General features: G+C 39.1%; 3 protein-coding genes across 6 annotated transcripts in view; 1 reads left to right on the top strand and 2 right to left on the bottom strand.

Moving 5' to 3' along the window:
* The first annotated feature begins 628 nt into the window (after positions 1 to 628).
* ube2al (ubiquitin conjugating enzyme E2 A, like) lies at positions 629 to 5,254 on the top strand. Of its 2 annotated transcripts, XM_070914338.1 has the most exons (6): positions 629 to 804; positions 2,651 to 2,731; positions 2,854 to 2,879; positions 3,343 to 3,432; positions 3,518 to 3,606; positions 4,428 to 5,254. In XM_070914338.1, the coding sequence occupies exons 1-6, from the start codon at positions 761 to 763 to the stop codon at positions 4,554 to 4,556; spliced, it is 459 nt and encodes a 152-aa protein (XP_070770439.1). In that variant the 5' UTR covers positions 629 to 760; the 3' UTR covers positions 4,557 to 5,254. The 2 variants fall into 2 exon arrangements, with proteins under 2 accessions (XP_070770439.1, XP_070770440.1); XM_070914339.1 differs by lacking the exon at positions 3,343 to 3,432.
* Positions 5,255 to 6,743: 1,489 nt separating this feature from the next.
* ing1 (inhibitor of growth family, member 1) lies at positions 6,744 to 10,514 on the bottom strand. Its single transcript, XM_070914892.1, has 4 exons — positions 10,418 to 10,514; positions 9,036 to 9,216; positions 8,315 to 8,463; positions 6,744 to 7,672 (listed from the first exon to the last, which is right to left on the bottom strand). Exons 2-4 carry the CDS (start codon positions 9,172 to 9,174, stop codon positions 7,040 to 7,042), a joined length of 921 nt encoding a protein of 306 aa, XP_070770993.1. The 5' UTR covers positions 9,175 to 9,216; positions 10,418 to 10,514; the 3' UTR covers positions 6,744 to 7,039.
* A 392-nt stretch (positions 10,515 to 10,906) lies between these two features.
* naxd (NAD(P)HX dehydratase) overlaps positions 10,907 to 11,506 on the bottom strand; it is a 6,689-nt gene continuing 6,089 nt past the window's right edge. For all 3 annotated transcript variants that reach the window (XM_070914715.1, XM_070914713.1, XM_070914714.1), the window contains one exon: positions 10,907 to 11,471. In XM_070914715.1, coding sequence (XP_070770816.1) covers positions 11,321 to 11,471 — 151 coding nt within the window. In that variant the 3' untranslated portion in view covers positions 10,907 to 11,320. The remainder of the gene's footprint in view (positions 11,472 to 11,506) is intronic.

Below are 11,506 nucleotides of genomic sequence, written 5' to 3' on the forward strand. Positions count from 1 at the left end.
GTATAGATAACTTGTGAAATAAATCCTTATACTGGCAAAGATGCCATGTTAGCCAATAATAAATGCTCCATATCAATTTTGATGGCTGTATAGAAACTAGTGGTATTTATTTTCAAACAAGTCTTAAAACTTTCTCTGCTTGAAAAAGTCAAAGCAATGTTTTGTTTGTCTTAATATGTATTAATGACCTAATTGCATTAGAATCCATCAGAATACTGCTGTAAGTCACTCCAGCCTCACATGTAGGGGCATAGCTGTAGTGCTGTATTCACAATGCTAACAGTCATCTGTCACCAGGAGCGACCTTTATCATAATTGTGCTGCACAAACACTACGTCACTGTGGCCACGCCCCGTGACAGACGACGCCCTTCAATGAGAATGAGGGGGAGTAAAAAACAAACAATGTTAAATAAAACAGCGTAGTAGATACATGTATATTGCCGGTATATAGCATACTGTTTTCTGTGACATATTTTTATAATGGGACCAGAGGCCTGTACTGATATTGCAGAAAATTGTGTTTAACTTAGCACTCAAAATTGTCTCCTCCTCTTTCCATGATGTGGTATGGTCCTGTAAACCTAACTGGGCTAACCAGAGAGGCAGGATTAGCAAGAGAACGACGGTAAGCGTCGGGCTGCTGTGAACGGGGTTACTGTGAAGGTGTCAAATAACCATTAAATACAATATAACGTTTTTATAAAATAAGATCGTATTAACGTATCACTGTTGTTAATACGTGTTCCACAAGTTGAGCCATGTCAACCCCGGCCAGAAGAAGACTTATGAGAGATTTTAAACGGTGAGTTCCTGGTCAGAAATTATACCGATAATGTTAGTTAGCTATGATTTGTCAAAAACAGCTAACATTAGCCTAGCATTCGTTAGCTTGGCATAGCTAACCAGTATATTTCTATACAACGTTAAACCTATTGATTCACCAATCTCCACAGTAAAACACGAACGTAACGCAAACACGGTTTAGTTCATCTCGTGTTTTTACTAACCAGAAACACAACATAATGTGAAATAGGGTTAATTTTGTTAAAGCGCTTCCCCCGTAGATAGAAGCTAACAGTGCTAGCTGATACATGCTAACAGGTTAGTCGACTTGGGTTACTGTCACAATTTGTGGCTGCTAGCTTGCTAACTCTTTATTCTAGCCATTTAAATGTCCGTGACAAGTGACCGGTTGGCCATTTTAGCCTTGGGCAAAACACATTTAATGCAGCGTATCTAACGTTAGTGCTCCGTGAATTTAAGTCTGTCGTTTCGTTAACATTACGTAGCTTTACACAGTGTATGTTGCTAACGTAAACCAGCATTAGCTATGTTAACATCAAAGTTTGGAAGGTGTTTGGTAAGTAATCATAGGCCGATTTATTGTGAGTCAAGATCTACGATGAAAAAGTATTATCCAGAACTCCCAAACAAATACATTATGTTGAACAGGAGAAGAGCAACATTGAGCCATAGCGGAAGCCACAAAGTATACTCGGGCTGCATTTTCTGAGGTCAGCAACAAACTGTCTTGTTCTTGAACACTTTGTCCAGGATAAAGCGACACCGGGGATGAATAAATACCTCCACATCCCAAGTCAAATGAGCCTGGTTACTTCAGGGTCCTCAGACATGTTTTCATCTCAAATTGTAGCACCTCCAGATCCCTTGATTGCACCGAGTATTAGCTTTTGTCCTTTAAGTTCTGACAGGACTCGTTGGCATGCAGGGATTTGGACAGGTCTTTCCAGGTATTGGGAGTGGTATGGACTGCAGCTTGATGGGACCTCTGATTTATGACAGTGAGGGAACAGTAAAATGATTCAAGTTATGAAGTTATGATAAATGTTTCCAAGTAAGCTATTCACAAACTTGTATAATCCAGTAGTGATTGTGCAACTGACAGCATTAGAATTAGATAGATATGTGTCCTAAGGTTTGTTGTAAAGGGTGTAAGAGATTAACATTTTAGACTTTTAACAGTGGTCCTGTGTAGCCAGGGTCAATATTATAAGAACAGTATTGTACCACTAACTATACAATTCTCTTAAGCTTAATATATCCGTAATACCAATGAGAAAGTTAATTGTGAAAGCAAAGTAAATACCCATATTACATCGCTGCTCCTATAAACGTCAGAACTTGTTTTTTTCTCTCTCAAATATTCCCCCTTAATTCAAAGGTTGCTTGGACTTAAAGCTTCCACAATGTGAAAGTCTCCTATGCTAACTAGTTAGTTATGACATTAATTTTTGTCTCAGCTGATAAAACTTTTACAATGTTTCATAGCAGCTAATAAGAAATTACAATGCCCAGTATTTACATGATTCATGGCACTGACTTGATTGATTTAAAAAGACAGTTGCTAGCGTGAAATGTATATATTTGTTCAAAGCAGAAGGCAAAAATACTAAATATCATCAGGGTTAAGTGTGCAAGTGGCACAACCAAGGTGGGAAAGTAATCAACATATTTTTTTAATGTGGCAATTGAGTCTGCTGTTCCTGCCACATATATTTGTGTGTGTGAAATATTAAATTTGAAAGAGGCCACTGGATTATGGAATTCACTTGACTCAGTAGTCTGGCTGAATAAACCTAGTTTCTTTCTATAACCTTTTTTCATTCTCTTTTTGTTTTGTTATGAAGGCTACAAGAGGACCCTCCAGCTGGTGTCAGCGGTGCCCCATCTGAAAACAACATTATGGTGTGGAATGCAGTCATATTTGGGTAAGACACTGATGCACAGCCATAATGTTTAGGGACAGAATTTTTTCCCAACTACAGATCTTGTACATTGGGCGTGAAGTGCGAAATGAATGACGAAATATGTTTTTTCTCTAACCTCATAGCCCTGAAGGAACTCCCTTTGAGGACGGTAAGCATCTTACTGTGTTCATTACTTATTTTCTTGTGTAGTAACCTATATGGTCACTATGTTACATGAAAACATCTCTAACATAGTGCCTTAAACAGATCCAACCCCCTATTTAGAACATGTTTACATCGATGCCTGTTGCCAATCAATCCATTCATCATTTGTTTTTCTATTGTGGATTTGTCTTAAAGTGATATTCCACCCAAAATGCAATTTAAGAGTATCATATAAAAGTCACTATGAAACCTATTTTTATACACAAGTAATTGTTACCAAGTAAGTATTTCTTGGCCACAGCCGCCGTCCTGCATAAAGTCAAACACTTTTTTTCCCCTCTGAAGATTATTCCTCATTAGTGTTTTTTAATAGTTGTTGAGTCTGCCCTGAAACATTCCTCACCACAAACACACAGTCAGGTTTAATGGCTTCAACATGTTTTGTTTGTGTCTTGTTTTTGTCATAGGTACATTTAAACTCATTGTAGAGTTCACAGAAGAATACCCCAACAAACCCCCAACAGTACGATTTGTGTCAAAGATGTTTCATCCAAATGGTAGGAACATTGTTCTTGTATTTTCTTCTGGCACATTATGGTGTTGATATTTGTGGATAGTGTGTAATTGTGTTTTTATCCACAGTCTATGCAGATGGCAGTATATGTTTGGACATCCTACAGAATCGTTGGAGTCCCACTTATGATGTATCCTCTATTCTTACATCTATCCAGGTAAGAAATGTCAATAAACAACAATACAATAATAGATGTTATCAGAATCAGAAATACTTTATTGATCCCGGGGGGGAAATTAGACGATGGAATAGAACATGGAATACAAATGCAGGCACACCTTATTTTACTTTTAACCAAAAGTGAGAAAAACAAAGGTAGTGAGTTTACGGAGTAAGCAAACCCCATCTTCAACATTGAGAAGCTGTAAACATCACATATTTGGTGTTTTTACTAGATTAAAGACAGAACAAGAGAACATTTTATAATAACTCTGATGAACATACAATGAATGATTTCAGACTACAGATCGCTACTCGATTAAGTAATATGCATAAAATTGTACAAAACTAATGCTCATGCAAGTGTTTGAAAAAACAGTGCGCTGCCACTAACTATTGTTTTCAGTATTGATTAATTTATTAATTTCTCAATTAATTGTTTGGTCTACAAAATGGTGACGTCTTCAAATGTCTTGTTTTGTCCGACCAACAGTCCAAACCCCCAAAATATTCAGATACAATTATGGAAGACCAAGGACACCAGAAAATAATAACAGTTGAGAACCAGAAGAATTTTGGCACTTTTTTCCTTGAAACAGAGACTCCAAACGATTTCATGGTTACCTAAATTGTTGCAGACTAATGTTCTTGTGTAAAAAAAAAAAAAATGTATTTCATTTAATGGCAATAATAATGGTGATACAGTAAAAAAAAAAAAAAGTCAGATGACAAATTGAAAGATTTATGAAACCATTTGTGCGTTTGTGGGTTAAATTTCCACTAAAACCTTCTCACCTTTATTTATCCTCTTTTCCTCAGTCCCTGCTTGATGAACCAAACCCCAACAGCCCAGCCAACAGCCAGGCGGCTCAGCTGTACCAGGAGAACAAGCGGGAGTACGAGAAGCGTGTGTCTGCCATCGTAGAACAAAGCTGGAGAGACAGTTGACCTGACAATCCTGATAGCTGCTCTCTCCATTGTTAAGCTGTGTGTCCTGCAAGTTTTAGTGGAGTACCTCTTAATTTTTTTTTTTTTTTTTGCCCCCCACCTTTTTTGATTTTAAGCTTTTATGCACTTTACCTTCAATTTCCCTTCATAGAATGTGTTTTTTTTCGCCCGCCAAGAGGGATTTATTTTTTCTATTCTATCCCCCTTTTCCACTCCATCAGGGGAAATGTGCTGAATCTTGCCTTGATGTTTTGTCAGTATGGACTTGTGGGCCATTACCCCAAAAATTCAGGTGTGTTTTAACTTGCTGTAATAACTTCCCATGACTAATTATGTTAAATGTCTTGGAGGGTGTATTGATTAAGTCATGGGTCCTCTTCTGTTGTGCTCCTTATCTTTTCTGTCAGTTTGTTTTCACAAGGCAGTTTGTCTGAGCTCCAATGTGATCATCCTACCTTTCCCCGGGAGAATGAGCAGCCTGAGAATCACGGACTACAACTAAATCAGACATCTGTACACCATGTCTTTTGCTGTGTTGTGAACTCTGTTACATGCATGACAGAAAGAGTGTATTCACGTTCTTGTTCAGTACTCATGTATATAAGAAACCTGCAACTGAGTTTATGTACAGATTTTGCACTGGTTGTCCCCCATGTCATTTTTTCAGCACTTGTAAATAAAAAAAAACGGCAAATCCATTCTCATGTGTGAAGCTTTTTATTATAACTGAATTCTATACCTTTTGACCAGAAAATAGCTTCTTTTGTCTACCTTGACAGGAGTTAATACTGATGCTGCGTCTCACTTTTGTGAGATTGAAAACCCACAAATCAATCTGAGGCACTGCCCACGAGGTAAACCATGGTTTTGTATACAAATGTTAAAATATATATCCAGTAAATATAATGGTTAATGGACTTCAATTCTTGCTATGTTAACATGGGTGCTAATGGACCCCTTTGTTAAAGCCGAAGTGATCATACATGATATTGTTTAAGGACAAAGATCTGCAGGTGTTTTCACTCATATTGCCCCAGTATCATTAAACAGGCCAGAAATGCCTTAAGATTAAGATGGTATCATTTAAAATCTGTGGTGGAGCAAAAAAATTTAAAACAGCAGTTGAGTTAAAGGTGAAACTTTCTGATGTGATTCTTTCACATTTTCAAATGTATCTTTATACAATACTCAAGCCAATATGTACTTTGAAAGATTACTTTGTTCATTGTAATTGTTCCTGTTATCTGTACTGGCCACAAAATCTACAACCTGATTCTGTGTAAAAATGCCTTCTGATGTTCAGCAAAAGCAGATATGAGACGGCAGCAGTCTGAGCTAGAAAAACAACAAGAGAGTATCTTCCAAAGTTTGTCTTTTTAAGTACAAAATGTCCTCCTAGTGTTACTATCCCTCTGCTGCGGCTCAGCAAGCAAACACTGTCCACCGAAATACGGACTTTCATACTAAAAAGACTGGAAGGTAATTACATGAATTGTGTAACAGGGACTTTGGATGTTGTCCCCCACCACACAGGGACACCACTTTAGGTACATATGACCATCTGGAAATATCTGGCGCTTCAGCGGCTAAATGCTTCACGATGCTCACCAGCTAGTGTGTGTCTGTTTGATGTTTGGTGCTCGGCAGGTAGTGTGTAGTGTGTTTTTAGCTCGTTGTGGCCGAAAATGGCGCCATTGAGAGCGAACCAAAACACTAAAGTGCGGGCTGGACAGCAAAGCAATGAGCTGAAACTCACTGTAAAGCTGAGGGGAGCTGCAGATTCTGGTGATAATTCTCTGTAGGTTCATCAATACGAGCCATCCCTTTCACATTTTGTCACATTGCCATTTGAAACATCATTCAAAATACTGATTTTAGCCACTTTAAAAAGTAGAGCCCATGGCATGCACACTACTTTCTGCTAACAATTCCACAATGTGGAGTCACATTTTATAGAAAATGTCACATCGTGTGACACTTCACCAATCAGTGACGATGCAAAATGATGCCTCAAGTGTCCAAAATCTCAACTTACTGCTTGTTGCTCACTATAGAGTAAACTATAGTGTGTCTATTATATAGGGAGTAGTGAGTAAATGATTGTAGACACAACCCTAGTTTCCTTCAGACAGGACGCTGCATTAAGACATCACCTTTGTTCTTCTTTGTTTAGAAACATTTTATTTGTTAATGAGCGTATATGATGGAGTAGGTGATGTTGCATGCATGATGAAAACAAAGGGGATGCAAGTGCAGGACAGCTGGTTACATGCAGATTGTACTGTACTATTGTCCTTTCTTTACAAATGATCCCAACCAGGAGGGAGTCTTCTTGTTTCTCAGCTATGCAGCAGTTACAAAAATAACTATTTACAAGATCCCTCTCATGAAAACATTAACAGTGTTGACAGTAAATGGAAACAAAGGCGAGACATAAAATAACATTTTTACACCCTAGTGTTCATTAAGCCAGACAGAGCGAGCTACCTGTTGTACGCCCTCTCCTTCTTGGCCCTCTCCAAGGCCTTGTCCATGGTCTTCTCATTCTCACCCCTACACTTGGGGCAGTACCACTTGCCCTTGGGCTTATGATGGAGCCCAACACAGGAGAAGTGAAACCACTCGATGGGACATTCGTCGTTATCACAGCCAATCATCTCGCCGTAGGACACCTGCTCACACAGGCAGTACGTTGGCTCATCTGGATCGATGGGCAGGTCTGGGGGTGACACTTCTCTCTCAGACTTTCCTTTTGACCTTTTCTTCTTCTTTGAGGATGTTTTGGCCCTCTTTTCCCGGGATGCCCCCACTCCCACTTCCTCAGCGTGATCCAAACCCCCGAAACTTTCGCGCGTTTCTCCGTTTTTCTGACGTCTTGAGCGTTTCCCTCCAGCCTTGTCTCCACTGCCAGAGCCTGGGGTGACCTCATCGCGCTTCTTGTCATGGTGGCTAGTTTTGCCCGGAGTGATGGTGGCTGAGGATGATGACATCATGGATGCTGCAGTGGTTTGCATGGATGTTGCCGTGGGAACGTGGCTCTCTGGGACTTCTTGAGAGGAAAGGAGAAGTTCAGAATGCCAGTCTATTTGTCGTGTTCGGTTCTCAACCAACTCCACCTGAAACAAAGAAAGTTCACATTTTACTGTAAAACTCTGGCTGCTGTTGCTTGGAATGTCACTTGAATAACAAATATTTTGGGTTTTTTTTTGGTGCATGTTATTCTTAATTTTCTTAATAACTTAACAGACTGAAAATAAAAAGCTTCATGTTTATCCAATTATGTGTTAACATTTTACATTTTGCTGTATCAACATAACATAATGGTTTAACTGCTTCTCCAGGAGTTAAAAATAAAAGTGAAAGTTTATATTAAGATGATTATCCAAAATATCTACTTCCAACTTTGACATTCCAAACATATGTCAGAGGGGAAGGTTAAATGTTGTTATGTTTCTGGTAACCTCTTGTGTGCAACTATAATAAGATTCAGTGTCTACTGCTGGAGTCCTGCAAATGTTGACGTTTTTCCTTGTACTGATTTCAGTGAAATTCAAATGTGTGCAAAATGGAAAACCTAATATACCCAAACACAAAAAGGCTTTTTAGCAGGCCTATAAAACCTTTTCTTTTTATTTACTCAGGGCAGATTGTTTCTGAGCACAAATGTTCTCTATGCTCACACAGTTAAACACACTCTGACCTGGAAGTTTGCCAATGAGCAACTCCTCCAGAGCAGTTGCAAGGTGTTCTTTACGTACCATTTGTCCGGCAATCTGGATCTTCTCATCTCCGAGCTCTTGACTGCGGATCAGCGCCCTCTGAATGGATAACTGAAGCTTTCGCCTCTGAAGTGAGTCAGATTCCCGGCGATACCGTTCATAAGCATCATCAAGCTCCTTCAGAACATCTGCCAAAGAAGAATTGAATTAAGGAAAAAAACTGAAGTGGGAATAAGGATACTGAAATTCCACATATTCTCAAAAAGGCACACACAAAATAAATGTAAACTTTCAGCCAATTACTTGTCTTAATAGACACATTTCTTGACTGTCAACTATGTGGTGGGAAGGGTGTTTTCTGAGGCTTTGGTGAATAATGAGTGAACAAGCTGCATAAAAGGAACTAGGCATGACATGAGGTTAAGAGCTGGTGGGTTCAGACATGCAGGTACAATGCAATGTGTAATTGTACATTATGGTTATATTCCTGACCTTGCCTGTTGCCTGTTTAGAGTGTGTGTGTCAAAGCTCAAAGAAATTCCTGTGCAAAGTGTACCACATAAACACTGCCAGCATTACCCAATTACATAGTACTTTCAAGGAAACATCCTAAGAAATAACAGCTGCATATACATTTCTGTTTACAATGTTTGACATTTTCAACCAAGATATCTGTAAAGTCATTTCTTGAATTTCTTAATTTTTGTAACCTCTTAGTATTTAGTTTTGATTCATGTATTAAGATTTCTAGCTTCTTTACCTTGATACCTGGCATCAATTTCCTTCATGAGGGACACACTCCTCTGTAAATCAAAAGGCAGTGATTCCACCAGGTCCAAATACTCCTCAACATAATTCACAACAACGTGGCTTGGGTCGCCGTTGGTCGGGTTCAACATTGCGGATCCGTCTTTAGGCCACAACACTCCCGACACCTGCACCTGTTAACAACAAATCATTATTAAAATGTGTATTGTTGCTGTCAAGCCATAAGTTACTGCTCTTTAATGCTCAGGTCTTTGCACGATTACTTAATTTGCTTGCATCAGACGTCTCTGATATGTATATCATGTGCATTACATCTTGTTTTCTAGTATAAATGATCTGAAATCAGTCCAGAATTATAAACTATAATGGTCAATATGTGAAAGGGGGGAGGGGGCAGCTGATCTGGAGTCAGCCATCCTGAAATTTGCTACGTGTACTATGAATCTGCCAACAGAGAGCTAACTAGTTTGTGACCAAAGAAAAATAACTCAACTCGAGAAGAATAAAGTTAACAAAGTATAAATAAGTGCCAGGTGACTCAGATGGATAACAATGTACTTGAAGTTGTTATTGCGTGCACCTCAGGGGGTCCTTTAAGACATAAAAGCTAAACCGTAACGTTAATGTTAAGGTTAGCTAGCTAACGTTGATTCCCCAGTGAACAAACGTTGACAGTAGGGGACGTTACTAGGGATGTGGATGAGTGATAAACCGACATATTAATATGAAATCAACCACAAACAAATTCACTGCCTAACTCAAATATTTCAACAGTTTAGTTTAGTTCCAGTGTGTAATGTTAGTCATGATAATCAACGCTAACTACAGCTAACGTACACTGCTGGCGAGTGTCCGTTAACGTCAAGTAACCAACTTTTCCTCTTTGCAAGTTGGAGATTGTCTAACTCCTACTCTTAGCGATACACAACGAAATATGATTTTACCAGTGACGTAAACTAGCTGTGGTAGCTTACTGACAACGCTGAAGGTTTAAACAAACGAGATCCTAATGCGTCAAACACAAAGATTAACGTAACCAACGCTATGAGAAACGTTTAACAGGCACTTCATTCAACCCACAGCGTTGGGGTGAACAACCACAGCTCAACACTTTAATCAATAAGCTAACGTAACCCAAACAAAGCGCACCCTTACAAGATACAATAAGCAATCATTTTGACACTTTAAGTGGTCTAATTTCTGTCATGTTTGCTTTAATGTCACGTTGACTGCTAGCCAAATTAGCTTCTGCTAGCGTTCAAAGCATAACGTTACTAAACGAGCCACGACATGAATCACTGCAAAAACAAACCCCCAACAAAACTTTGCTAAACGTATCTAGTTGGTAGCAAGGCGGCTTGTGGAATAACTTACCAGTATTTTCTCTGTAGCAAACGTTTAACACTCCGTGATGCTGCTCTTGCTCTCGTTGCTAACGCTACGTTGAGCATGGAGTGGACCACTGTAGCAGTTTAGGTCCTAGTACTAGCCCTCAGCAGCTAATGTTAGCTGTTGGCTAAAGTGCCTGAACAAATATTTCTAGCTGTGCGCATGCACTGGATCAAGCAGCAACCACAGATACAGGTTGAATGAATTAATCGAATAACATTCAGTCTGAATCGATTTCAGACTCGTCTATTTTTTTACATTGCAGTTTATATTAGCACTCTGTGATACTCGACCAGCAACAAAATTTTCATTAACTTATCTCGTATATCTTTCTCTGGTCTCATTGACTGTGTACTAATAAACATGACCATGGTATGTTTCCATGTTCCAACTCACTATTGCCACCCTGTGGCACCAAAGGCACATTGCCATGACTGCTTTCAAGAACTTGTTTAAAAAGTCACTCACACAAAATCCTACTTATTATTTATTTCAAAATTCAAACACATTTCTGGTTTACTGTGGCTCCATTCATCTTACCTCAGTCGCTTTGGTGGGCTGTGACAAACTTAGCTACCTCAACATGTTTGGTGAACGTATTCATAATACTACTTGGGAGACGGAAGACCATGTTTGTTGGTTGTCTTATAGGGTTCATTTAATACACCTCAAACAACAAGTCAGTGTATATTTATTTTTTGCACCAGATTTTGAGTGCTGTCTTTGAAAGGATAGTTCACACCTTTCTAAACTTCATTCAAATTCAGCTTGGTGAGAACATTTTCCACTACCCCGCCCATAGGCTATATTAACAGTTTTAAAGAATGCAAAATTGAATATGTATGTATAGCTTTTTAAAACAACGATTTTGATTTCAGTTGGCCGTTTTCAGCTTTCAAACATCTTTTTGAAGGCTGAGCCAATCTCCTGGATCATGTCCGATGTGGTAGTGGACCTGCCATGTCGCTGGAATGCTTGACTGTTGCACTGTCTTGTAAGAGAACAAGCCCCATATGCTGCAACCACCGATGGATTCACACTGGAGGAGGACAAAAATGATGGATTAGGGAACAA

The sequence above is a fragment of the Enoplosus armatus genome, chromosome 11 (assembly GCF_043641665.1).
Source record: "Enoplosus armatus isolate fEnoArm2 chromosome 11, fEnoArm2.hap1, whole genome shotgun sequence".
In the NCBI taxonomy this organism is placed as follows: domain Eukaryota; kingdom Metazoa; phylum Chordata; class Actinopteri; order Centrarchiformes; family Enoplosidae; genus Enoplosus; species Enoplosus armatus.

What these genes read in the sequence shown, in the direction of transcription:
- ube2al (XM_070914338.1), top strand. Translation starts at nt 761, where the DNA reads ATGTCAACCCCGGCCAGAAGAAGACTTATGAGAGATTTTAAACG. An exon ending in CTTATGAGAGATTTTAAACG is followed by an intron (nt 805 to 2,650) that starts GTGAGTTCCTGG and finishes TTTGTTATGAAG; the next exon opens with GCTACAAGAGGACCCTCCAG. An exon ending in AGGAACTCCCTTTGAGGACG is followed by an intron (nt 2,880 to 3,342) that starts GTAAGCATCTTA and finishes TTTTTGTCATAG; the next exon opens with GTACATTTAAACTCATTGTA.
- ing1 (XM_070914892.1), bottom strand. Translation starts at nt 9,174, where the DNA reads ATGTTGAACCCGACCAACGGCGACCCAAGCCACGTTGTTGTGAATTAT. An exon ending in AATTGATGCCAGGTATCAAG is followed by an intron (nt 8,464 to 9,035) that starts GTAAAGAAGCTA and finishes CTTCTTTGGCAG; the next exon opens with ATGTTCTGAAGGAGCTTGAT. An exon ending in TCCAGATTGCCGGACAAATG is followed by an intron (nt 7,673 to 8,314) that starts GTACGTAAAGAA and finishes TCTTTGTTTCAG; the next exon opens with GTGGAGTTGGTTGAGAACCG.